This window comes from Mytilus trossulus, chromosome 14, assembly GCF_036588685.1.
Source record: "Mytilus trossulus isolate FHL-02 chromosome 14, PNRI_Mtr1.1.1.hap1, whole genome shotgun sequence".
Taxonomy (NCBI): Eukaryota; Metazoa; Mollusca; class Bivalvia; order Mytilida; family Mytilidae; genus Mytilus; species Mytilus trossulus.
The window spans coordinates 17,226,606-17,252,142 of record NC_086386.1 but is presented as its reverse complement, the minus strand read 5'-3'; the positions used below and the strand labels follow the sequence as shown (position 1 = coordinate 17,252,142).

The 25,537-nt window shown below is 32.9% G+C and overlaps 1 protein-coding gene across 1 annotated transcript; it reads right to left on the bottom strand.

Annotated features, from left to right (window-relative positions):
- Positions 1 to 11,932: 11,932 nt before the first annotated feature.
- Positions 11,933 to 25,502, bottom strand: LOC134696740 (uncharacterized). The gene is made up of 9 exons (XM_063558666.1): positions 25,263 to 25,502; positions 22,917 to 23,323; positions 21,997 to 22,130; positions 21,190 to 21,329; positions 17,112 to 17,208; positions 15,044 to 15,196; positions 14,315 to 14,487; positions 12,700 to 12,868; positions 11,933 to 12,162 (listed from the first exon to the last, which is right to left on the bottom strand). The coding sequence occupies exons 1-9, from the start codon at positions 25,310 to 25,312 to the stop codon at positions 11,974 to 11,976; spliced, it is 1,512 nt and encodes a 503-aa protein (XP_063414736.1). The 5' UTR covers positions 25,313 to 25,502; the 3' UTR covers positions 11,933 to 11,973.
- Between the last annotated feature and the right edge of the window lie 35 nt (positions 25,503 to 25,537).

Genomic DNA, 25,537 nt, shown 5'->3' with positions numbered 1-25,537 from the left:
TTCGACATGCTAATAGTTATCAAAGGTACCAGGATTATAGTTTAATACGCAAGTCTCTTGCTTTTGTTGTTGTCTCGCAAGAAGCTTCGCCAATGTTGCGTGTGTTCACTTTATCAGTCATTCTGCGTCTAGATCCTATATGCATACCTCGCTTTGATCGTGTTTCTGGCTTCTGTCTATCCTCTATGTTGAAGGAGGTTATAATGGACCTAAATGCTGCCATTCCAATATGCAGACCCTGAACGTAATGACAAGCTTGTCCACGTCATACCTTTCGATTCAATGCCACTGTATTTGTATTGCTAATGCATATATTGTCTGATCAGCAGAAATATCAGGTGCTTGAAATGGATTCAGATATGCAACCATGTCTTTAATGATATTTGTGACATCCTGTATTATACCCACTGAATGGCCTGGATCACTGGGTAGAGATAACAGCGACTTTACACTCATCTGGGTTTTTTTTTGTCAAGAAGCAGGCTGTCTTTAATGGGAACTGACTCGCTTTTCACATGCATTGTCAGCTGATTGATGTTTGAAGAGTGCCATAATGTCGTGGCAGTAGGATAAATAAACTCCTCATAGATACTAGTATTAAAAGTTTATATAAACGCCAGACGAACGTTTCGTCTACAAATCAAAGAGCAGAATGCTCTGAGGGATACGATTGCCATAGTTTTCATTGACACATGTATAGCAGTTCTGCCAAATTTTCATTAAACAAATGCATGAGATTTGGCCAAAATTCAAAAGATCAAAGAGGAAAGAAATAGATCCAAGAATACTGTTGCAAAAAAAGCATGAACATGCGCGAGTCTCAAGCATATTTGGCCGGTAACCCTGGTACACCTGGATAGTATTATTCTCTAAACTAATTCAACTGCACATGCAAAATGTAACAATCTGAATAGTCACTCAACTTAAAGAATAGCCAATCCCCGTTACAAGTGTATGACCCATGTACTTATTGTGTTTTATCGAATTATAGTTATCCTGTACCATTGTAAACTCGTACCATTAAAAAAAAACTTGTACCAATGCAAACTCGTACCATTGCTAACTCGTACCAACTTATTTAAATGCATTCAAATGGTGTTAAATGATGAATATACATGATATACGTTACTTTCACCCAATACCTCTTAAGTCTGTAAAATGTGTATAATTTGAAAGTACAAAGACCAATTTGTAGCTTATGTTCCTTGTATATTGGATAGAAAATACTGTGGCAGATGTAGATAATTAAGGTATATACAGTTTCACCCGAAGAAAATTTTTCATTAATAATTAAATCTTAGCAGTTAGTCAAAATGATTTCCAAAATTATTTTTACTGTCTATAAATAAATGTAACAATGAAATTTAACTGATTCCTGTTAAGGGGGTCCGCATTTTCCCCGCAAAAAAAGCACATGGCTTTCAACAATTGTAAACATAGGCATTCAATTTGTGATCATGGATTACAGCTTTAATTAACTTAAATTGGATATATACATATTCAACATGTTCAATTTTAATAAGGTACAGTTAAAGCAATGTTTTGACTTTCCTCTGGATTAAGTTCTACAGTGGCGGATCCAGAACTTTTCCTAAGAGGGGGCCCGCTGACTGACCTAAGAGGGGGCCCGCTCCAGTCATGCTTCAATGATTCCCTTTATTATCAACCAAATTTTTTCCACAAAAAAAGGGGGGCTGGATCCGCCTATGTTCTAGTTTGAAAGATCAGTTAAAACATTAATGCTTTAAAACATTCTTTATTTTTGTCTAAGTTTTCATTTAACTCCTGTGTAAAATTCAAGTAATTCAACTTTATTTCTATTAAGTTTACAAACAGAAACCCATAAATCATCATATTTTTTATATATTTTTCTGAATGTTACGACTTCCCAGTAGTACAAGTTAACTTTTTTGGTTCCAATGCCGTGGTACGAGTTAACTTGCTTCCGTATCTTATCACCGTTATTCTAGGAGGAACCCTAAACTGGACCCCTATTGTGTTCACTTATCGCTACACTGACCTTCGGTGCGAAGCTATATATAGAACGGCGGACCAGTTTAGGAGGAACCCCATTTCTTACTCTTTAATTATTGAAGTTCCTTTGGGTCAGAGGGCATGACTCCTTTCCGTACACACTCCTCTGTTTACATTGAGATCGTTCTTAATATAATACGACGTTTACCGGCATTAACGAGTTAATTCTTCTTGACGAATACTTCGAAAAGGGAGACAACTCGAAACGATAACATGGAAGATTCCATTTTTGCTGAAGGGGTGTTATAGGTAATTTTTACGATGAAACATTTATTTTAATTTAAATTATGCATGTGATTTAAAATTATGCAACAACAATAGCCCTCCATATGCAGACAGACATAGAAAGAATCCCATGAGTTTCAAATTAATCAATGAAGTGGGGAATCACTCAATCTGATACCCCTTGAAATCAGGGAAACTACACGCATGTGGGGTCTCACTAATTAGCGACAAAAAGCGTCAAGAAGCGACAAGAAGAAAAATAATAAGTGACAAAAAGCAACAAGAAGCTATTTAGCGACAAGAATACATTTTGTTATCACATACATTAAAATATTTTTTAGGATTATATTGAAAGATGAAGAAATAAAAAAAATTCGATGAAGAAATTGTGTACTTTTTATTATCATATTGATAGATGTAGAAATTAAACATGTGTAAAAGCAAAGGAAATGTAAACGCTATAAAATGAAAATAAAAACAAAGATTTGTCACCTTCCTTTTGAAGGATTTAATAAAACAAAAACATGAAATATTATTTCCTTCCTAACTGTACAATTAATTTTTCCTGATAGGACCAACATTAGCTGTGGCTTCACTCTAAGGTAATACACAATTAAGAGCAACAAATGAGATTAACTAGGTGTGTGTCCTTTGTTTTATTGCAACAATAACATCCATTAACACCTTCATCAATTACACGCACCAGAATATAAAATTATTGTACCGAATAGTGAACACCTGTTGAAAACTCAAGATTGTCATCAGTTTCCTTTAATCTTCAATCTATATGCATAAACATGATAAATATCGTTAAATGAGACAATACACTAAATAAAATGATGAAAAATATTCACATTTTAATTATGTTTTCCTCTTGTTTGATTTCAGTTCTTAATTTGTATTTCACAATTTGTGTATGTATTTTCTGGACAATTATGCACAAATAATGCATTTTGCAAGTTAATTATATATTGTACAAAAATGGTTTTAAAAACAAATAAAAAGACAAAATATACTTCCTGTGATACCTTATAAAATATCATGTAAATAAATGTAGCAATTGAATTAGATTTACAAGTTTCATTTTTCCCCCTATCAAAATTAACTTTCCTGTCGTTGAAATTGTTTTCTTTTGCATATTTTTTTAATATTTATTTCGAATAAGTAATATAAATAAAAAAAAATATTTTCTTGTCGCTAAATAGTTTCTTGTTGCTAATATTATTCTTCTTGTCGCTTCTTGACGCTTTTTGTCTCTACAATTCTTTTTGTCTCTAATTAGTGAGACCACACATGGACATTAATACATAAACAAACCGCGACTTGCGATTTGGAACAAGAACGTTTATTAAATGATATGATGAATGGTTCTCCATTTCTTTATGAGAGTACAGTATCAAATATCAGTTTCATAACGGTAAAACACAGAAATACTCCACTTCAGTTCTTGTGACAGAAATATAATTATCGATCAGCTTTCAGAGAACTCTCACAAGTTATCAAAATTTGGGAATTCCCTCTGACGTGTTTCTAAATTTATAAAAACACTAAATATAAATACTGTTTAATTCTGATTTTCCGTATTGTTAAAAACACGCATATAAGTCAAGGAAAATATCACACATGAAGATTATGAGTAAAACATTACAGGAAAGTTGTTTATGTTCAATTGTTTTGCTTGTTTTTACCTTTTAAAGCAAGACAATCATAAGAATCTGAGATGTTGCCGACTGTTTAGAATAAAACGAATGACGTGAGGGAGTGTGTCATAGGGTCAATGGTAAAAGTCTACAGATTGCTTGACAGCAATCGTATCCCAAAAACTCATCAGTGCAGCTCGAATCAAAATATGTTTTAAAGGTCAAAGAAAGTACGAAGTTGAAGAGCATTGGGGACCTAAAATTCCTAAATGTTTGCCAAATACAGCTAAGCTAATCTATTCCTGAGGTAGAAAATCCTTAGTATTTCAAATATTCAAAGTGTTGTTAACAGTTAATTTATTATCATGAACACATGAATGAGTACTCAAGTCAACACAATACAGATACTGTCGTAAATAAGCTTTTCCTCAAAACTTTCGGACAAAATACTCCTTCCTCGGCTCCTTGTATTAAGTTAATGCTGCATCTCCTAATTCAGCCGACCTTATTAGCATCCGATCATAGCGAATACTTACGCCATGTTCATGTATCATTTGTACGAGGAGTCGTCTTCTGGTTTTGGCCTTGACAGACATCCCTAAAACACAACAACTCGGGTTTTGCGGTTTCTTGAATGCTGCTTGAATAAGTTGCTGCTGTTTCTCTGTACTTTGTATAACAATTATAAAGTAAAAGTTGAGTCATTGTTAGATCTGCCTTGGAAACATCAAAACGTAACTGTTACTTTATATCAGTATCATGGTCAATCCTTTATCACACAAATAAAGAAGTGTGAAAGGAATTGCATTTTAATCACATCCTTAATGAATTTTTCCAGTAAACTCTTACGTATGGTCAATAATGTGTCGATGAAAGATCTTGGCAGCTTTGACAAGGGCAAAAGTTTATGGATACTAGTAGTTGAATGCATGTGGCAAGTGGTTTCGCCGATATAGTTTTTGAAAGCTAAAAGAACATCTCTTCTCTTCTTGTGAGCCTCAAGTTCATGAATTTCTGCGAGCAATTTTTCCTTTTGTCTAGTGGAGTTGACAGCAGATCTTTTAAGTCCTAATTGCTCAAGTCGTTTTTTTCTTCGAGATGCCTAAATCTGCAAGATGGAATATACCAGGATTATCACAACTTGCTTTTGTCTCCACTATGTAGGTGAGGAGCTCAGATACAGGATATACTTCAATCTCTGCGGACAGGTTGTCATTTTGATTTTGAATTGGTAATGAGTAAACCTTCTACTTTTTCAGAGCTGTCAGACAAGAATAATAATACTACTTCGGCTTTTGGGCAACACATCCTCCCCTTCAAGTCCATTGCTGAACCCGATTAGTGCGGAAACGCCGAGAAAAAAAACCCGACAAGTCCGGTGCCATTCGTCACCATGCACTAACACTAATTACATTGATAAGATTTCCTTCATTAATTTTCGGACACATTCAACGGGTCTAAGTTTTGAAAGGAAGCAGATGTCAGTGATCCTAATCAGAAACCAGCCAAGTATAAATTTTAGTAATGCAACCAACTTATTCAGACTAAGCACAGGGATTGTACTTGCATGAGCAAAAAGATGAATGCCACACGTGGAAAGGGATCTGATAATGAAATTGAGAATGGAAATGGGGAATGTGCCAAAGGGAAAACAACCCGACCATAGAAAAAAACATCAGCAGAAGGTCACCAACAGGTCTTCAGTGTAGCGAGAAATTCACGCATCCGGAGGCGTCCTTCAGCTGGCCCCTAAACAAATATATACTAGTTCAGTGATAATGAACGCCATACTAATTTCCAAATTGTACACAAGAAACTAAAATTAAAATAATACAAGACTAACAAAGGTCAGAGGCTCCTGACCTGGGACAGGCGCAAAAATGCGGCGGGGTTAAATATGTTTGTGAGATCTTAAACCTTCCCTATACCTCTAGACAATGTAGAAAAGTAAACGCATAACAATACGCACATTAAAATTCTGTTCAAGATCAGTCCGAGTCTGATGTCAGAAGATGTAACCAAAGAAAATGAACTAAATGACAATAGTACATAAATAACAACAGACTACTAGCAGTTAACTGACATGCCAGCTCCAGACTTCCAATTAAACTGACTGAAAGATTATGATTTCATCATATGAACATCAGGCACAATCCTTCCCGTTAGGGCTTTAGTGTCATACCATCATAACATATTTGAGAAGAACATAATCCGTGTCATGCCAACAACTGTTTTTGGAATAAATGGGTTTAGTTCCGATGCAAAGACCCTACAAGTGAATCAATATTAACGCCAAAATATGCAATCTTTAATGACCTCATAACAGTATCGTAACTATATCACTTTTTAATAAGTCTATTCAAAGGTTTTGTTAGTTTCTGAGGTGAATACCGACACCTTTGTGCTTTATAAAGAATATTTCCATAAAAAATTGGATGTGAAATACCTGAACGTATAAGAAGTCTGCATGTTGAGCTATATTTACGAATGATGTCCTTATACCGATGATAAAATTTAGTAAATGTTTTGACTAGTTTGTGAAATCGAAAACCCTGGTGTAATAATTTTTCAGTAATACATAAATTTCTCTCGTTAAAATCTAAAATATTGTTACATACACAAGCGAATCGTACAAGTTGAGATATATAACCACCGTAAGATGGTGACAAGGGAACGTCACCATCTAAAAATGGATAATTAACGAAAGGAAATGAAAAATCATCTCTTTTATTATAAATTTTAGTATTCAGCCTTCCGTTAGTGATATGGATATCAAGATCGAGGAAACCTAGGGCATTGGTCATTGTTAGTTTTAGCTTTATTAAAAGTAAGTTCATCAGGATAAATTTCTTTAATTACATACTGAAGTCGTCATTATTGAGAGCCAAAATATCATCCAAATATCTAAAAGTATTATTAAATTTGTTTATCAGATGTTGTTTCGATGGGTCTTTGCTTATTTTTGTCATAAATTGTAACTCATAGCAATACAAACTAGAGGCTCTAAAGAGCCTGTGTCGCTCACCTTGGTCTATGTGCATATTAAACAAAGGACACAAATGGATTCATGACAAAATTGTATTTTGGTGATGGTGATGTGTTTGAAGTTCTTACTTTACTGAACGATTTTGCTTCTTACAATTATATCTATCATGAACTTTGCCCATTAGTAACAGAGAACTATATTTGGTAAAAATTTACATAAATTTACCAAATTAATGAAAATTGTTAAAAATTGACTATAAAGGGCAATAACTCCTTAAGGGGTCAATTGACCATTTAGGTCATGTTGACTTATTTGTAGATCTTACTTTGCTGAACATTATTGCTGTTTACAGTTTATCGCTATCTATAATAGTATTCAAGATAACCAAAAACGGCAAAATTTCTTTAAAAATTACCAATTGGAGGGCAGCAACCCAACAACCAGTTGTCCAATTCATCTGAAAAATTCAGGGCAGATAGATATTGACTTGATTAACAATTTAACTTCTTGTCAGATTTGCTCTAGATGCTTTGGTTTCATAGTTATAAGCAAAAAACTGCATTTTACCCCTATGTTCTATTTTTAGCCGTGGCGGCCATCTTGGTTGAATGGCCAGGTCATCGGACACATTTTTCAAACTAGATACCCCAAAGATGATTGTGGCCTAGTAGTTTCAGTGGAGATTTTGTAAAAGATTACTTAGATTTATGAAAAATGGTTGAAGATTGACTATAAAGGGCAATAACTCCTAAAGGGGTCAACTGACCATTTTGGTCATGTTGACTTATTTGTAGATCTTACTTTGCTGAACATTATTGCTGTTTACAATTTATCTCTATCTATAATAATATTCAAGATAATAACCAAAAACAGCAAAATTTCCTCAAAATTACCAATTCAGGGGCAGCAACCCAACAACCGATTGACCGATTCATCTGAAAATTTCAGGGCAGATAGTTCTTGACCTGATAAACATTTTTATCCCATGTCAGATTTCCTCAAAATGCTTTAGTTTTTGAGTTATAAGCCAAAAACTGCATTTTACCCCTATGTTCTATTTTTAGCGGTGGCGGCCATCTTGGTTGGTTGACCAGGTCACGCCACACATTTTTTAAACTAGATACCCCAAAGATGATTGTGGCCAAGTTTGGATTAATTTGGCCAAGTAGTTTCAGAGGAGAAGATTTTTGTAAAAGATTACTTTAATTTACGAAAAGTGGTTAAAAATTGACTATAAAGGGCAATAACTCCTAAACGGGTCAACTGACCATTTTGATCATGTTGACTTATTTGTAGATCTTACTTTGCTGAACATTATTGCTGTTTACAGTTTATCTCTATCTATAATAATATTCAAGATAATAACCAAAAACAGCAAAATTTCCTCAAAATTACCAATTCAGGGGCAGCAACCCAACAACCGATTGACCGATTCATCTGAAAATTTTAGGGCAGATAGATCTTGACCTGATAAACATTTTTATCCCATGTCAGATTTCCTCAAAATGCTTTGGTTTTTGAGTTATAAGCCAAAAACTGCATTTTACCCCTTTGTTCTATTTTTAGCCGTGGCGGCCATCTTGGTTGGTTGACCAGGTCACGCCACACATTTATTAAACTAGATACCCCAAAGATGATTGTGGCCAAGTTTGGATTAATTTGGCCAAGTACTTTCAGAGGAGAAGATTTTTGTAAATGATTACTTTAATTAACGAAAAATGGTTAAAAAATGACTATCAAGGGCAATAACTCCTAAACGGGTCAACTGACCATTTTGGTCATGTTGACTTATTTGTAGATCTTACTTTGCTGAACATTATTGCTGTTTACAGTTTATCTCTAACTATAATAATATTCAAGATAATAACCAAAAACAGCAAAATTTCTTCAAAATTACCAATTCAGGGGCAGCAACCCAACAACCGATTGACAGATTCATCTGAAAATTTCAGGGCAGATAGATCTTGACCTGATAAACATTTTTACCCAATGTCAGATTTGCTCTAAATGCTTTGGTTTTTGAGTTATAAGCCAAAAACTGCATTTTACCCCTATGTTCTATTTTTAGCCGTGGCCGCCATCTTGGTTGGTTGACCGGGTCACGCCACACATTTTTTAAACTAGATACCCCAATGATGATTGTGGCCAAGTTTGGTTTGATTTGGCCCAGTAGTTTCAGAGGAGAAGATTTTTGTAAAAGTTAACGACGACGGACGACGACGACGACGGACGACGGACGACGACGGACGCCGGACGCCAAGTGATGAGAAAAGCTCACTTGGCCCTTCGGGCCAGGTGAGCTAAAAACAGGTCCGCAATAAGTGGTGCAAAGTTATTCCCCATTGGAATTCCGATAACCTGACGATATGCGGAATCCCCAAAGCGAACTAAAATGTTATCTAGTAAAAATTCAAGGGCATCTATAGTATCAAAGCATGTCCAATTGACATCGTTTTTTTTGTTTATTGCTACTTAAAATGACCTAAAAGAGTTTGAACATATATATTCACATTCTGGCTTTTTAAATGCCCATTTAATTAGGTGTGTGAATTTTTTCTTAATGAGAATGTGAGGCATTTCTGGTTCATTTCTAGAGTACCAGAGATCATCCCGGTTTCTTGGTAGGGTCCAGGATGCTCAACCATCATTTTTTTATGCTGTGATTTGTATATTATTTGTCTTTTCATCTTTTTCTTATATTTGCCATGGAAATGTCAGTTTGATTTCCAATTTTGAGTTTGAATATGAATCCTTTGGTATATTGTCTCTCTTGAATGTAGCCACATTATCAGTTTTAGGACAGGTTCAGGACACACGTGAATGAAGTTTTCCCCCGAGGATATTGAATAAATTTAGCCATATTAAATATAGCGGTATATTTCTAGTCCAATTCCAATGGAACAGAGATACCTTTTTTTTAAATTACACGAGGAGAAAGCCAAGTTAAGCAGGTCCAAATTGACATTGTAGTTCAAAATTTAGATCACACGCAAAAATCAAATGGATCAGTTGGAGCGACTTCATCAAAAGTAATTGTAAACAAATAGAGTAGGTCTTTCTAGTAACCTGTATATGGTACCTCCGAATTGCAAACCTCGGAATAATATGGAAAGAGTCACATGAATTTGAATCAAGAGCAGTTGCAATATGAATTTCTGACATCTGCATGTATCAAATTAATTGGAACTTTATAACAAAGTGAAGGTGTATTGAACTAAAAGACTAATAATTAATACTATGCAAACAAACTGACATTCCAAAAAAACCTCTTCATTCCAGAAAGGTTCATGTAGAATTTTAAAATTGTGTCACGAATCGATATTTTCCACCTATCTTATATAACGACAACAACAAAGAAGATAAAAGAACTTTAGATATAGTATAAAGGATGATTTTAAACACCATATTAATAAGACAATGAATTCATATGTTGCTATAAATGTCGAAAAACAAAAAAAAGAATCCTGCTGTGTTTCATCATTATCACTTGGGATTTCTTGCTACACGACAGAATTCGATGTACTGGAATCATTTCCTAACAAAAAATGTAGCAACAGATTTATAGAAACTTAAAAATGAAAGAAGGAATATTGGTCATGTAAAAAATATAAAAAATTAAAAAATGGGATGATTAAGATAAAAAGATTAAATAAAAGGGTCAACATTTGAATTAATGCAGAAATGAAGACCTCCATTCAGATCCTCGTTTGTAAACAAAAAGAAGCTTAGTCATTGTTGTGCAATAGATTCTAGAAAGTTTTTGTCCATTTTTAAAAATGAAGAAAATGAATCTAGCATAAACCAGATGAGCATTTCGATAAATAATAGCTCTCCAGTGATACTCGAGGACTAAATATTTAAAATTTCAAAATATGTGCATACTTTGAAGAGCTGATAAAGCCAGAGAGGATCAAAGATAAGAGCCATGTTACAGTATTAACAGATTTATTTTTTATGAAAGATGTCCAAATTTAATAGAAAGCTGAAACAAAAGACAATATCTTAGTTGTCATTTCAAAACCAAGGTACAAAATACTTTACTGATACTCTTATGAACTAAATGTTGATCAGCAAAGATTAATGCCACCAATGTTGCTGCACCAGATGTGCATTTCTCCAAAGATGTTTCAAATATGATTTAAAGAAATATGCTCACTAAATTTTAATTTTTACAAAGCTTTCCTTGTTCAAAGATAAAAGTAAATTTCGAAATGCACATCAAACACAATCTTGTTTTTGTCAAGTCAGATTAGTGTATTAGCAAGGTAGGGAATTTTCTCATTGGCAATCATACCACATCCATATTGTCTTGTCTTGTCCCAAATGTTTTTATTAATATTAGGAAATTCCTGAAGTGTTCAATATTAAATGGTTTTAATTACCTGTGAATAACCACGACTACACAATATAGTAAACAACAGGCTCGCGAGAGCCTGAAACGCTCACCTGTTATTTTTTTATTTTCAATGAGTGGCTTTAAAAAGCCATTTAAATGTTTTTTGTATCTGTCATATGAACTTTAAAAACAAATAACTGCATTTTCGCAATTAAACAATTGAACAAATGAAATGATTTAACTTATCTGTATAAATATTTGTTTTTACTTCCATTTGGGTAGGTGGTGATGATAATGAACTATCATTTCAAAATTGTACCATCCTGTAAAATAAAAAGCCATTCCTATCATGAACAAAACTATAGGATGTAGTGAGTCTGTTCACACACTATTGGTTTTAATTCTCTCAGAGCATTTTTAAATCGTTCTATCTTTAGCATACCTGGTGAATATTGTTCCAATAAAGGGTGCACTGGCTGAAATATGTCGCCTAATGCTCTTATGTTTACATTGAATTCATGTTGAAAGCCTGTAATATACAGGTTATACTACAACTATTCGTGTCCCTCCAATCCTTGAAATTTGCATGGTATCTTATAAATATCTGTACTTATACAGTTTTGATATGATGCTTTAAATTGATTTTCACTAGTTCATACATCTTATTTATTCATAAAAACTAGACAATTAATTGTTCTTGATATTTTACATTTAAAACATAACATTCATACAATGCTCATGAAGATAAAAAACTAAGTCACTGTTATCTGATCCAAACTATTTTCTTCAGAAAGAATTTTCAAATGAAAAAATTCAAGCAAATTGTTGACAACACCCTGGTCAAAAGGATGCCTCACTTTTCCAAATTCATCCTTCATATAGGCATACTTTTTAAAAGCTAAACCTTCATTTGTGGTCACATTGATTGCTGCATTATAAATCTGAAAGTACAAACAATAAAAATATAGAAATCTGAGACAGAAAAATACTTCAAATTTGTTTTTTTACTTTTTTAATTTGTGATTCTTTGTTGCACTTGGGAAATGTTAATTTCAAAATCCATGTCTGCCAAAAATTAATATGTGTAAACTAGAACTCAAATGACATTTAAAAACAATACAAAATTTTCATTTAACTGACAGTTAAATCATCTGTTATCAATGAATCACGGAAAAAAATCAGATAATATTAATACCAAAAATAATTTGTTTTCAAAGTATATTTCAATGTAAACAAACATAAAAAAAATTAGAGAAAAGTTCAAGTGTCCCCTGTGTTGCACATATTTAATCTGTCCAAAGCCAATAACTAAAATAAAATGTTTTTTGTTCTTTAATTTTTCAAAGTTGTCTTAGCAAGTTGAAGACTTCAGAGCAATTAACAATATATATTTTATATTTTCAAAGAGGATTAACTCATTATAAATATTGAAACTTTATTACCATTAACTTACCATCATAACTTGTTATAAAACTTACCGCTAGTACAAAAAGTCCAAAAGCTGAAATTGCATAGAATCCCATCAGGAGAACATAAAACTTGTATAGCCAGTTCCATTCCAAATAGTTGTTGACAGTATGAAGGCTCAACTTCAAACTGATAGCCAAAACTACAGAAACACAGGTTGTAAATAATGCAAAAGATCCCCTGAAAAAGATGTGACATTGTGAGGATTGTAAATAATGCAAAAGATCCCCTGAAAAAGATGTGACATTGTGAACATTGTAAATAATGCAAAAGATCCCCTGAAAAAGATGTGACATTGTGAACATTGTAAATAATGCAAAAGATCCCCTGAAAAAGATGTGACATTGTGAACATTGTAAATAATGCAAAAGATCCCCTGAAAAAGATGTGACATTGTGAACATTGTAAATAATGCAAAATATCCCCTGAAAAAGATGTGACATTGTGAACAATGTAAATAATGCAAAAGATCCCCTGAAAAAGATGTGACATTGTGAACATTGTAAATAATGCAAAAGATCCCCTGAAAAAGATGTGACATTGTGAACATTGTAAATAATGCAAAAGATCCCCTGAAAAAGATGTGACATTATAAACATTGTAAATAATGCAAAATATCCCCTGAAAAAGATGTGACATTGTAAACATTGTAAATAATGCAAAAGATCCCCTGAAAAACAAGTGACATTGTGAACATTGTAAATAATGCAACAGATCCCCTGAAAAAGATGTGACATTGTGAACATTGTATCCAATAATGTCTGTGAGGATATATACTGTGCATTCATTATAACTCATGGGATTCAAATCAATGTGGATTTCGTGGGCATAGGTGAACCATGAAATTAAATGTTCAAGGAATGACAAATTTTCTAAAGGTTTGTATTAAGACTTCCGCAAAACAATGAAATTAAATGTCCACGAATATGCATGTTTTCCTTCATCCACGAAAATTGGTGCCCACTAATATATATGAATCCACATTACCTTGTTTGACCATAAGTTCTAGTAATTGTTAGAATAAAAATTGGCATACCTGCCAACTGTCACTATTTGCGTGAGATTTCCCCCATGGAAGCTCCCAAATTGAAAATTTGAAATAGCAATTTTGTCCACAATTTTAAACAAAACAATTAATTTTACAATGGCTGTAGGCTTGTAATTATACGAAGAATCCAAAAAAACAACATTAAAATGTATTTGAAGACCCCCTTGAAGGTTTTCTAGGACTAGGTCAGCCATTTTGCACGCAAAACCCCATGGGCATTTTGAACAGTTTGCAGGTAAGAATTGGTATAGAAATAAATAGCTTCAATTGTCAACACAGAGATATGTCTTGCCTTTGTAACATTTTCATATATGTCTTATAAACAATCGTTGTTGCTGCTGAAGGTTGAAACAGCAAGTAAAGACTATCTTTCTCCATCAGGGGCAGATCCAGCCATTTTAAAAAGGGGGTTTCCTATTCCAGGAAAGGGGGGGGGGGGGGTTCCAATGACATGTCCCCATTCAAATGCATTGATCATCCAAAAAAAGGGGGGGTTCCAAAAACAGTAGGAAGATTTCAGAAAAAATGTACAAGTGTAACTGAAGAACATAACAGTTAAGTGATATAGCCAAACTTACCTATTTTTATATCCTACACAATTGTATATATATGGACAGTGATGATCAAACACATTTACACATCTGTTACAAACTCTACAATGTTTGGATCGTAGTGGCTTTACTAGGCGGCATGTGTGGCACAGTGTACAGAGTAAATTTTGTCCCACAGTCTTATCACTACAAACGACTAGCTGCAAAATAAAGTGCAAATATTGTCTTCCATATTAGTTAGAGAAGAGGCATGGTTGTGTGTGTCCTGTCAGAATTAGCTGTCTAATCGTTAGTATGCAAACTGTAGTTTATTATCCTCCCTAATGATTATTCATTTATATTAGATGGTTCATAATATGATGGGGGTCTCATTTGGGGGTTCTGAACCGGATCCCGCTTACTCTTTTGTCAGATTCCCGCTTCTCGCTTACACTATGTACGTAAGCAATTCTCATTTTTTGTCATTTCCCAGGTCCTGCAAGACCTCATTTCCTGTTTTCACAACACAATAATTTGACTTTCACGTGTCACGCTTTCAAAAAATCAGCAATCCCGAGTCACGCTTAGACCCCAATGAGACCCACTATGATGTCAAAAAGGTCTCTGGATGTCCTCTTTGTCGTTTTTTTTTTTAAATAATTGACCATCTATCAATTAATGTATCTTATTTCTGTGTGAAGGTATGCGATTTTTTCTTCCTCTATTTATACTCTCACTACTAATGTATGCTTCAATAATCATGATAATCAGACCTACCTGTTTAATGGCCATATCATACTCCGGTACATTTCTTGGTAAATATCCTGGATCTGTTGTACTGGCATGGAACAAACAAATCCACAGCAAAATGTTGAAAAAAAGAAACACCACATGTAACATAGGAAAGTCAGACCAAGTGTATGGTAAACACTGAAAAATACAAAATCAGATAATATTATCTCGCACAAAACATTTGTAAATTAGACATTATTTGTTTAGGCAATGAAGGAAAGGTGTACTGACATAAGTAGTCTCTAAACACTTTAACTCCAAATGGAGCTTAAAATCTCAACTGCCGGTTAAAACTCAACCGCCGGTTAAATCTCAGCCGCTGGTTAACTCAACCACTGTTTAACTCAACCGCCGGTTACCATATCTATATAAATAGGGTGCAAACATTAATCCACCATTCATCCTCTGATGAAGGTCCTTTTTGGACCGAAACCGGTCAGGCTTTGAAACATCACCAAGCACTGTTAATTATGTGTATTGGTATATATACTATATTTTTATGCTTTTACATTTTTCTCACTGATACACATAATTAATATGGCTTCTACTAACGAAAGCTCCATTTGGAGTTAAAGTGTTTAGAGACTACTTATTTCAGTACACCTTTCCTTTATTGCCTATTGATTTTTCACTGACATAGGAGCTCTAAGCGTAAGCCTAGCGATTACCTGAAATTGATGTATATATGTAATACCTACATTACAAACTTAAGGTGTTGAAAACTTTTTAACACTGAGGATTAATATTCGTCTACCTTTGATCTTAAAAGGAGTATTGAAGGCTTAAATGAAGCATTCTCAATAAGAACCCCCCCTCCCCTTTAACCAAATTTTGTTTGGTTAGGGGGGGGGGGGGGGTAATAGTTTTGACTTGATGTTTTGGTGTATCACAAGCTAAAAACGTCAAGACTGCATGACTACCATGAAATACTATTATTAGACTTGATATTTAGGTGTATCATAAGCCTGAGATCAAGACTGCATGACTACTAGGAAGTACAATTTCAAGACTTGATATTTAGGTGTATCATAAGCCAAATGTCAAGATCACATGACTACCATGAAATACTATTCAAAGACTTAATATTTAGGTGTATCATAAGCCAAAGATCAAAACTAAATGATTACCATGTACTTCTTGAATTATTAAAACACCCTTTATCCAATGCAAAAGCCCAAATATGGATATATCATCAGGTCACATTACCGTATAATGTCAAAATAAATGTTTACTGTAACTTGTCAAAAAGTTTACTGTAACATCACCAGGCGCTGTTAATTATGTGTATTGGTATATATACTATATTTTTATGCTTAGACATTATTTGTTTATCTAATATTTAGGTAACTGTGAGGAAGAGCAACTCAGCATACTTGGCAAGTCTATTGTTAATGTTACAATTTCAATTCAAACAAGATGAAGATGAACATTTGGGCTGAAGGACAATGAAATTGATTGAATACCAATCAAGGATCAAAATAATAACAAGGCAGGGATGAAACCACAGGATCACTGTTAGTTTTGATCTGATATAATGCCTTACCAGTTGTTTTCTCATAGTTCGTTTCTATGTATGTTGCATTGTCGATTAGGGTTTTTGATGTTTCGTTGTGCTTACCTCAGTTTTCGTTTGTTACACAGATTTGTTTTATCTCAATCAATTAATGACTTCCAAACAGCAGTATACTACTGTAGCTTTTATTTATCAATATGATGAATATTGATACTGACTGAATAAAACACAGCAATGTTGATTTTCATTATAAACGTTACATGTATGTTTCATTACAATCCTCGAATTTGATGGACTAATAATGAAGAGCTACTCCTAATATTTTCTTATTTTTGTGTGAACACACAACAGCTACGAAAGCCTGTGCCATCAGTGACATTGTTATAACAACCCATAGAAAACAAACAGAAAGCTTGATATAACTTTCAATTTCATGGTTGCAGCATAAAAATGTTATTGTTAGAATTGAATGCTCCATACAAAGATCTACAAAATGTGCTTACAACCCAATTTTATTTTTAAATGAATAGTAAAACTTACCAGCCCTACATACATTGGATAGCCCCAACACAGAAAATTAATCATGAAAAACAAAACCGGTTTCCTTCCACTACCTAGTGTATTAAAAGCTAAAGATCTGCAAATAAAACACAACATGTTGAAGAAAACAGATAACTTTGCTCACAAATCATAACTGAATATTGCTTTTATCATGTTTATATTTGCTTGTTTTATACCTTCTTTTTTTTAAGTATGCATATAGTCATATACCGGTATTTGTTTTAACTTAACAAAACATAGTCTGACCATTAACACTATATATATGTTGTGTACAGGTTGTACAGATTTTTTGTACAAGTTATCAGTGTTTTATGACCTGCTGAACAAAAATGGATGATGTAAGCACACAGTCTTTTGCTTCACATATTTCTGTCAGATTTTTACAACTTCATGATACAGTCTAATACCGAGCATTGATACAAAAACATTATAAGACTACACAAAGATTTTGTATGGATATGAATATAGTATATGGAAAATAATAAAATTAGAATTTAAACCATTCATGTATCCTCATCTGCAGTTTGAAGACAAGGAGACTAAATGTTAGGTTGAAGTATCTAAGTTTGAATTTAAAACATTTAACTGGTACGTTTTAGAAGATAAAACTGTAACACCTGGTGCAAGAGGGTATGTGTCAAAAAACTTATAACTTGTACAAAAACCCTGTACAAGTTATAATTTGTACAAACTTACATCTTGTACACAACATATATATATGATCAAATTCATTTCAATATATGTGATTTGACTGACAATGGTATCCATAAGTACCAAAAGACAGAGTATATTAATATTGAATTTAAAAAAATAAAAAATTAAACCAACAACAATGTCTTGGGCTTAAACCATGTTAGTCTATAAGATTGGAAATATGGATAATACAAAAGCTCTGGCATTTCAAAAATGATTGGTCATGTTTTAGAGGGGAGATAACTTTTGAAAAGAGTTTTTCTTTATTTTTCATGCCATGAAGCAACAATGTGGATAAAGAATTAGTCCCATTTTTACAATTTTGTTTACTTCAAGTTTTCAATAAGAACCATCTCTTCCATTTTTTCCTAAAATTTTATCATTTAATTCTGAACACACTTTTACTTTATGCAACTTAATGTATAAATTTGACAATTAAACAAGCTCTGCAACCTATGCATATCACAAAATAATAATAGCAAAATATAAAGTTAAATTTAAGCAAAGTATAAAGTTAAATTTAAGCAAAATATTTAGTTAAATTTAAGCAAAATATAAGGTTAAATTTAAGCAAAATATAAAGTTAAATTTAAGCAAATTCTAAATAAAATTGTAAGTATTTCTAAAGACTACATTTCCAAGTTGTGTGCTCAATGTATAAAAGTAACAATACATTGTGGTTATATCACATATAATCTTATTAAATATCTGACTTGTGTAAGATCTCATAAACTTCCAAAAATGTACAAATGGCAATGTCATTGCTTTGCTATAAGAAATCCTAGATATCAGTAACATCAAACTTAAGGTGTGCTGCTCAAATACCAATGATATAAAGTGATTGAATGATATCTTGTTCCAATCCTTTAATAACTACAAACTTTTGCAATGACATACTTGATAACGGACTTTTTCACTTAGAATTTTCATCAGAGTTCAGTATTTTTGTGATTTTACTTTTATCTATTATAAAAAAAAAATAACATTGTTCAAGTAAGATAATTAGAAAAAATAGTCATTACATGTTTACATGAGGGCAAAAATACACATGCACTGATCCACTTTAAAATTTAGTTGAATACTACATGTACATGTATATGTATTTGAAATCTCATGTCGGTAATTGATTTCAGGAAGAACTATTTCCACAATGTATAATATTTCTATTCATATACTGATGAATCTATTTAGAAGGTAAGTATCCTCTTACTTGTAACTCATCAAAACTTGTCAACTTTTTGGCAAACATAAAACAATTGCAATAGTGGGAAAACATGGCAAGCAAGCAAATAATAAAGAATGTTTCATTAAAACATGTTTCATCTACATAAAAAGAAGGCACTTTAAAATTCCATGTGGAAATTGTACCCTGCTTTGCATTTTGCATTGTGAAAATGGATTCAAAATATAAAAATATCTAAAAGTGCCTTCCCAGAGTGCAACATATCATAAAATGAAACAGCCATTAAGCAGTTCTCTGAATTCAAACCAGTTGATAGCGTAAACCAAATAGCAATGCATTATAATCCAGCAGCAAAGTTAGCATCAAGCATTTAATGTATAAAAAATCAACAAATGCAATCAATTCAAAAAAACAAGTTAATTGATTACAAATATACTTACCAATATCTATTTAATAATAAAACACTACCAGTAGTCTAATTTTTCCTCGTTAAAAACTAATTTTTTTTACAATCCCTTCATATGCAGAACATCTAGAACATGGTTGGCTTCAGAAAGGTATTCTTTACATTGTTTCAATATGACATTTTATCTTGTTAGGCTACAGCTTGCACAGCATTTTTGTTAAGGTGGTACCTAACACTTAAGGGAGATAACTCTGTAAAATCAGCTAACAGTTTTAATTACGTTGTGTTGTTAAGGGAATATTAAGCTTCTCAATGATCAAAATTAGTGTTGTAAAACTGCTATATAACCAGTGTAATTTTTTTGATAAATTGGTTGGTTCAAATTTTTCAAATTTTTATATTTTTATTAAAGGGTCAAAGTAAATACTTAGTCAAAATTTTATTAAAATTAAACGAGCCAAATTAATTTTAGTGAAGGTGTTGGGTACCACCTTAAATTCACAATTATTGCCTTTTTTAAACATCTAAAACTAATAACTGATTTTACAATTCTGAAGCCATGGTTATCAAGTTGCTCTGTATTATTATCAGCACATACATGTATAATATATAAAAGACTATTTAGAGAACAATTCCTTACCAACAATAGTGTAATTTGTTGTCACTGCTTCCTAAAAGTACATTTGTAATTTCATTTTAATTTATTTTTCAACCGTCCTTATTGTGCTAGTATACACATTGAAATACCATTGAAAGCAGCAAATAAAATCAAAAGGGAACATCTGGCTTAAAAATGGTCTTTGGGAAATTCATTTTTCAAAATAGGGCTTCAGGATTTCCCATACAAAGCTTATCTAGAAAATAGAAAAAGATATAAATTTTGGCATATCATTTTTGATTTAAGCACCTGTTTAATGAAGGATCTTCCCACAATAAAACCAGACCTTTTCCTTTAATCATAATTTTCTACTGGGTTGGGTTGGTGGATGGTAAAAAGGGTAACAACCTCAATTTTCAAAAGTGAATTTTGTATTGTGTTTAAAAACCTAACCATAAGTGCAAGCTCACAAAATATCAAAATTGGTGAAGGTAAAAAAATCAATGAATCTGTAAAGAAATTTGAATGAAAATATGTTAATTAGAAGGATGTTTGAGAATGTATATATCTCATCTCTGAAAAAAAGACCGATTTCTTTTTCTAATCAGTTCAACTTTAATATACTTTGGATTCATTTATTTTTGTGGCCATCATATTTTTTATTTAGGTAAACAAAAATTACATGGGCATTTGATTTCATGGTTTTGATAAATTCTGCTTACAAATCTGGAAATTTAATTTGATTCCATTGAAAATTTCATCAAAAGCGGTAAAATCCACCAGAATTAGTTCACTGAGAACGAAAAATGACTCCACATAAATCTTTTTTAAAAAGCATGGAGGGAAAGGTGATTATAATGAGTGTTCCATAATGAAGACTGACTTTCAGTATGCGGCAGACTTGTAATTTCATTCAACCTATAAATCAGATCATTTAACACTAAGTAAAGTAAATGTTAGCACTTATCAGAAAATAAAATAACTTGACTTGCAAAATCAAACTTCGAAACAGTGGTGACATCTGGATACACTTCTTTTTTTTGTAAAGAAAGGGAAGTATGACCCGAATGATAACGCTGTATGGAGTTTGTTGCAAAATATAACCAAAAGCTGGATGAGATAAAGGTCTCATATTTGTATTAAACAAAAAATATTTTCTGAACAAATGTCTACATACATTAGATCTATCTTAGAAAAAAACTTCTGTTTCTTTATTTGTTTTTGTAGATAATCTGCCATTTCTGTGTTATTGCTAGCAGACGCTAACATCAATGGCGTCTTTCCATCTTTGTCTGCCTTATTGATGTCTAACTCATGCTGAAGAATAAAATATAAACAACATGTACTGAAAATTAATTAATTTTGTAAAAAGTTATTCTGATAAGAACTCATCTATTTGGAATTTAAAGGACTAAGATGTACATGAATTTCAAAGTTGGCTCAACAAAATGAAAATAATCTTATATTATGGGTTTAATATTCAATTTCAGGATAGTTTTATCCAAGTAAAATATATAAGCTTACTTACTCTTATAAACAACACTGTATAATTGTATAACATATCAACAACTTATTTTAACTAAATTAATAGTTGTCCCATGATGTAACTTATAGATTTTGGTTGAAAGGTTGCGTAGACAATAAATGGCAAAAATGACAGTTTTCGCCCATCTTATATTTAGAGTTAAGCTTTAAGTGGTATAACTCATTAACCAAGCATATTAAAGACCTTTTACATAAATCAGGTCGTTAGTTTTCTTGTTTTGTACATTTGTCATTTCTGGGCCTTTTACAGCTGAGTTAGTGGTATGATTTTTACTCATTGTTGAAGGCCATACAATGACCTATGGTTTTTAATTTCTGTGTCATTTTGTCTCTTATGGAGAGTTGTCTCATGGGCAATCATAGTACATCTTATTTTTAAATCTATCAACAAAATGGTTTAATTGTACATGTATTTAATATGAATTTCACAACAACAAACCTTAACATGCAATTCCTGAACAGCTTTAAAGTTATTATTTAAGCAAGCAAGGTGTAAAGTTGATTGTCCATATTTGTTTATTTCCTTGGGATTCAGACCACAATGGATTAAATATCTCATAAGTTCCATATGACCTGAAAAAAATAAAATACAATGCAATAATCATGTATATTTACTAGTCATGCTAGTATGCTAATTGTATTAAGAATTCATTTCTTCAAAATTACAATGTATATCTTCATATAAGGTGTGTAGCAGGTTACTTTAAAATGGAATGAAGTTATTCAACTTTCTCCAGTAACTAGCTTAAGATCACTTCTGAGATATCATGGCACCAAATCTCCTTGCACAATGCATGGTGAACTAGACCACTCGACCACCTAGGCTTGAAAAAAATTAAACTTCCAGTTGTAGGGTGATACTTTTCCTCATCAGTTTCATCTAGCGCATAACACATGATATATAAGGGGCATGAAGATAGAATATTATTTTACAGATCAGCTGAATTTTCTAAATATAGATATATACACTGTTGGGTTGGGTTGATGTTCAGATGAGTTGTATATATATATATATATATATACAACTCGTCTAAACATCAACCCAACAATGTTAGATCTGTAAATTTGCTTTCGCATATATATATATATATAACTCGTCTAAACATCAACCCAACAATGTTAGATCTGTAAATTTGCTTTCACAAATTTTTGGTTCTTCCCTCGCCGGGATTCGAACCCATGCTACTGTGATATTGTGACACCAAATCGCCTATATATTGGATGATATTGGATGATATGATTATGCATAATTTCAACAACCAGGTGACATGTTTCTTTTTTATCTCTTTTGTCTTATTTTTTTTTTATGAGGGGTAGGGGAAACAGAGCAGGTTTCAAAATAAGAATATTGTTTCTTACCATAAAACACTGCCCAGTGTAAGATACTGTTTCCATCTTCATCTAACATCTTTGGCTTGGCTCCTTTCCCCATCAAGAAACTAACTAATACTGTATGACCATATTGAGCTGCCATAATTATAGGTGTACATCCCTTATTGTCAACAACATTGACAGAAACACCTGCCTGAAGTAAAATGTCAACTATTGCTACATGTCCGTTCACACATGCCCAATGAATTGGATGGGCTCCAAGTTCATTGTTGCTAGGCTTATCTATAGGTCCATTGCTGTCTAATATTAACCTGACTATTTCTTCATGACCTCTGAAGCATGCCCAGTGAGCAGGTGTGTATCCTTTATCATCTTGTAGAGAAAATACTGAAGATCCTTCAGCTGCTGATATTGCCTGGACAGATTCTAACAAACTGAAATGACATAATCCTAATACTGAGGATTTTTTAAATTAAGCAAAGTTTGAGGTGGGACATGTATTATAAACACATACATGTTTGCACCTGTCCCAAGTCAGGAATCTGATGTACAGTAGTTGTCATTTGTTTATGTAATATATACGTGTTTCTCGTTTCTCGTTTTGTTAATATAGATTAGACCGATGGTTTTCCTGTTTGAATGGTTTTACACTAGTAATTTTGGGGCCCTTTAATTTATAGCTTGTTGTTCGGTGTGAGCCAAGGCTCCGTGTTGAAGGCCGTACTTTAACCTATAATGGTTTACTTTTTAAATTGTTATTTGGATGGAGAGTTGTCTCATTGGCACTCACACCACATCTTTCTATATCTATGTATGCATTAAACATAAATGAAACTCCATAAAGGGCCCTGGGATCCAGACCCCTCCTCCTAAATTCACTTCTGAAAGACTGTATTTTGTTAAATATATTAGAATTTGTTGTTTTGCATATCAGCCTATAGAAATGTGTCTATGTACTTTGTGAAAATGAATATATATTTAATGCAAACAAACAACAAATTGGACCACTTTGTGAAAACAGATGATGTGTGCATTTTTTCACCAGAAAGCAGCGAAATACATGTTGATATTCTGTTACATGATCCATATTCTCTTCTAATGACAAATTAAATTAGTCTTGTCAAATTCGTTTTTTTTTCTTCTTAATTTTGATTCCTTCACTAAATTTATATGTTTAGGAGTTCAGTGTGATACCATAATGCTGAAACCAGGATCCAGGGGGGTTCTGGGGGTTGGAAACCCCCTTTTTTTTTTGGTCAATCGATGCATTTGAATGGGGACATGTAGTTGGAACCCCCCATTGTCCTTAGTTAGGATCCCCCCTTTTTTAAAAGGCTGGATCCGCCCCTGCTGAAGTAGTACACATTTTTTAATAAGCCAGCTGAAGCTTGATGCATTTTCTTGCGGGTGTTGATGACCCATTGGTGGCCTCAGACGTCTTCTGCTCTTTTGTTAGAGTGTTGCAATGTCTCTTTGACACATTCCATGCATTTTTTCCTTCCCCAATATTCTAGTCTCTGATGTTTCTAATTATTTTTTAAAGAATGAAATCCACAATTCCAAAATGTTCTTATATTCTATGTAAACGAATACATGCAATAGGTGTCATTTTTTTTATTAAGGTAAGATTTTTTTTCTTTTATATTTTTTTTAAAGAAATTCTGAATTCTAAAACAGAATACAAACTGTTTATAAATTAATTATTACATATATATATACTTAAATATAAAAAGTATGTTTTTCAAATGTGTTACTTGATTGTAATGTTGACTCACTGTAGTACATTTGTAAATATATTTTTAATCCTTCATGATTTATGTGTCTTATCAGCCAAAATATGTAAAGCAACATTCCGATCGCCAAAAAAGAAGATCCCATTTCGGCATTTAAAAATCAATCATTGCTACTGGTGTGCAAATTATTTGATAAAATTGAGAATGGAAATGGGGAATGTGTCAAAGAGACAACAACCCGACCAAATAACAAAACAACAACAGAAGGTCACCAACAAGTCTTCCCGCACCCGGAGGCGTCCTTCAGCTGGCCCCTAAACAAATATATACTAGTTCAGTGATAATGAACGCCATACTAAATTGCAAATTGTACACAAGAAACTAAAATTAAAATAATACAAGACTAACAAAGGCCAGAGGCTCCTGACTTGGGACAGGCGCAAAAATGCGGCGGGGTTAAACATGTTTGTGAGTAGTCCAAATAATTATGACGTCTGGCAAGGCTATTTTTTTTTTTTTCTGGGACGCCTTCCTACGTTACGTTAGGAAGGCTTCCCAGAAAGAAAAAAAAATAGCCTTGCCAGACGTCATAATTATTTGGACTAGTTTGTGAGATGCATGATCTGACTGTTAGTGTTACCCTGATTCAATTGCAATGAAGACTTTCGTTTTTTCTTCTTTTATTTCCATTCTTTCATAAACTAGGCTATTGGATGGTCTTTTCGTGCATTCGTTTTCACTTAGTTCTGGTCAGCTGGTTCTGGATAATCTTTTTTTAGTTTGTTGTGGCACGTTTCTAGGGGCCCTGATAGAAAAGAGAAGGAAACCAATCTGACTGTGATCAATTTCTTCTTCTCTTCTGTATCTTCCTCCTGCTTATAAGGTGCACAATCATAAGTATAAAAGTCAAGACTT

Coding starts and splice junctions, on each gene's coding strand:
- LOC134696740 (XM_063558666.1), bottom strand. CDS start 25,312: ATGGAAATAAAAGAAGAAAAAACGAAAGTCTTCATTGCAATTGAATCA. Junction 17,209..21,189: donor TTTTCTAAGATAGATCTAAT/GTATGTAGACAT, acceptor TTTTATTTGCAG/ATCTTTAGCTTTTAATACAC. Junction 12,869..14,314: donor TGTGTAGGATATAAAAATAG/GTAAGTTTGGCT, acceptor CATCTTTTTCAG/GGGATCTTTTGCATTATTTA.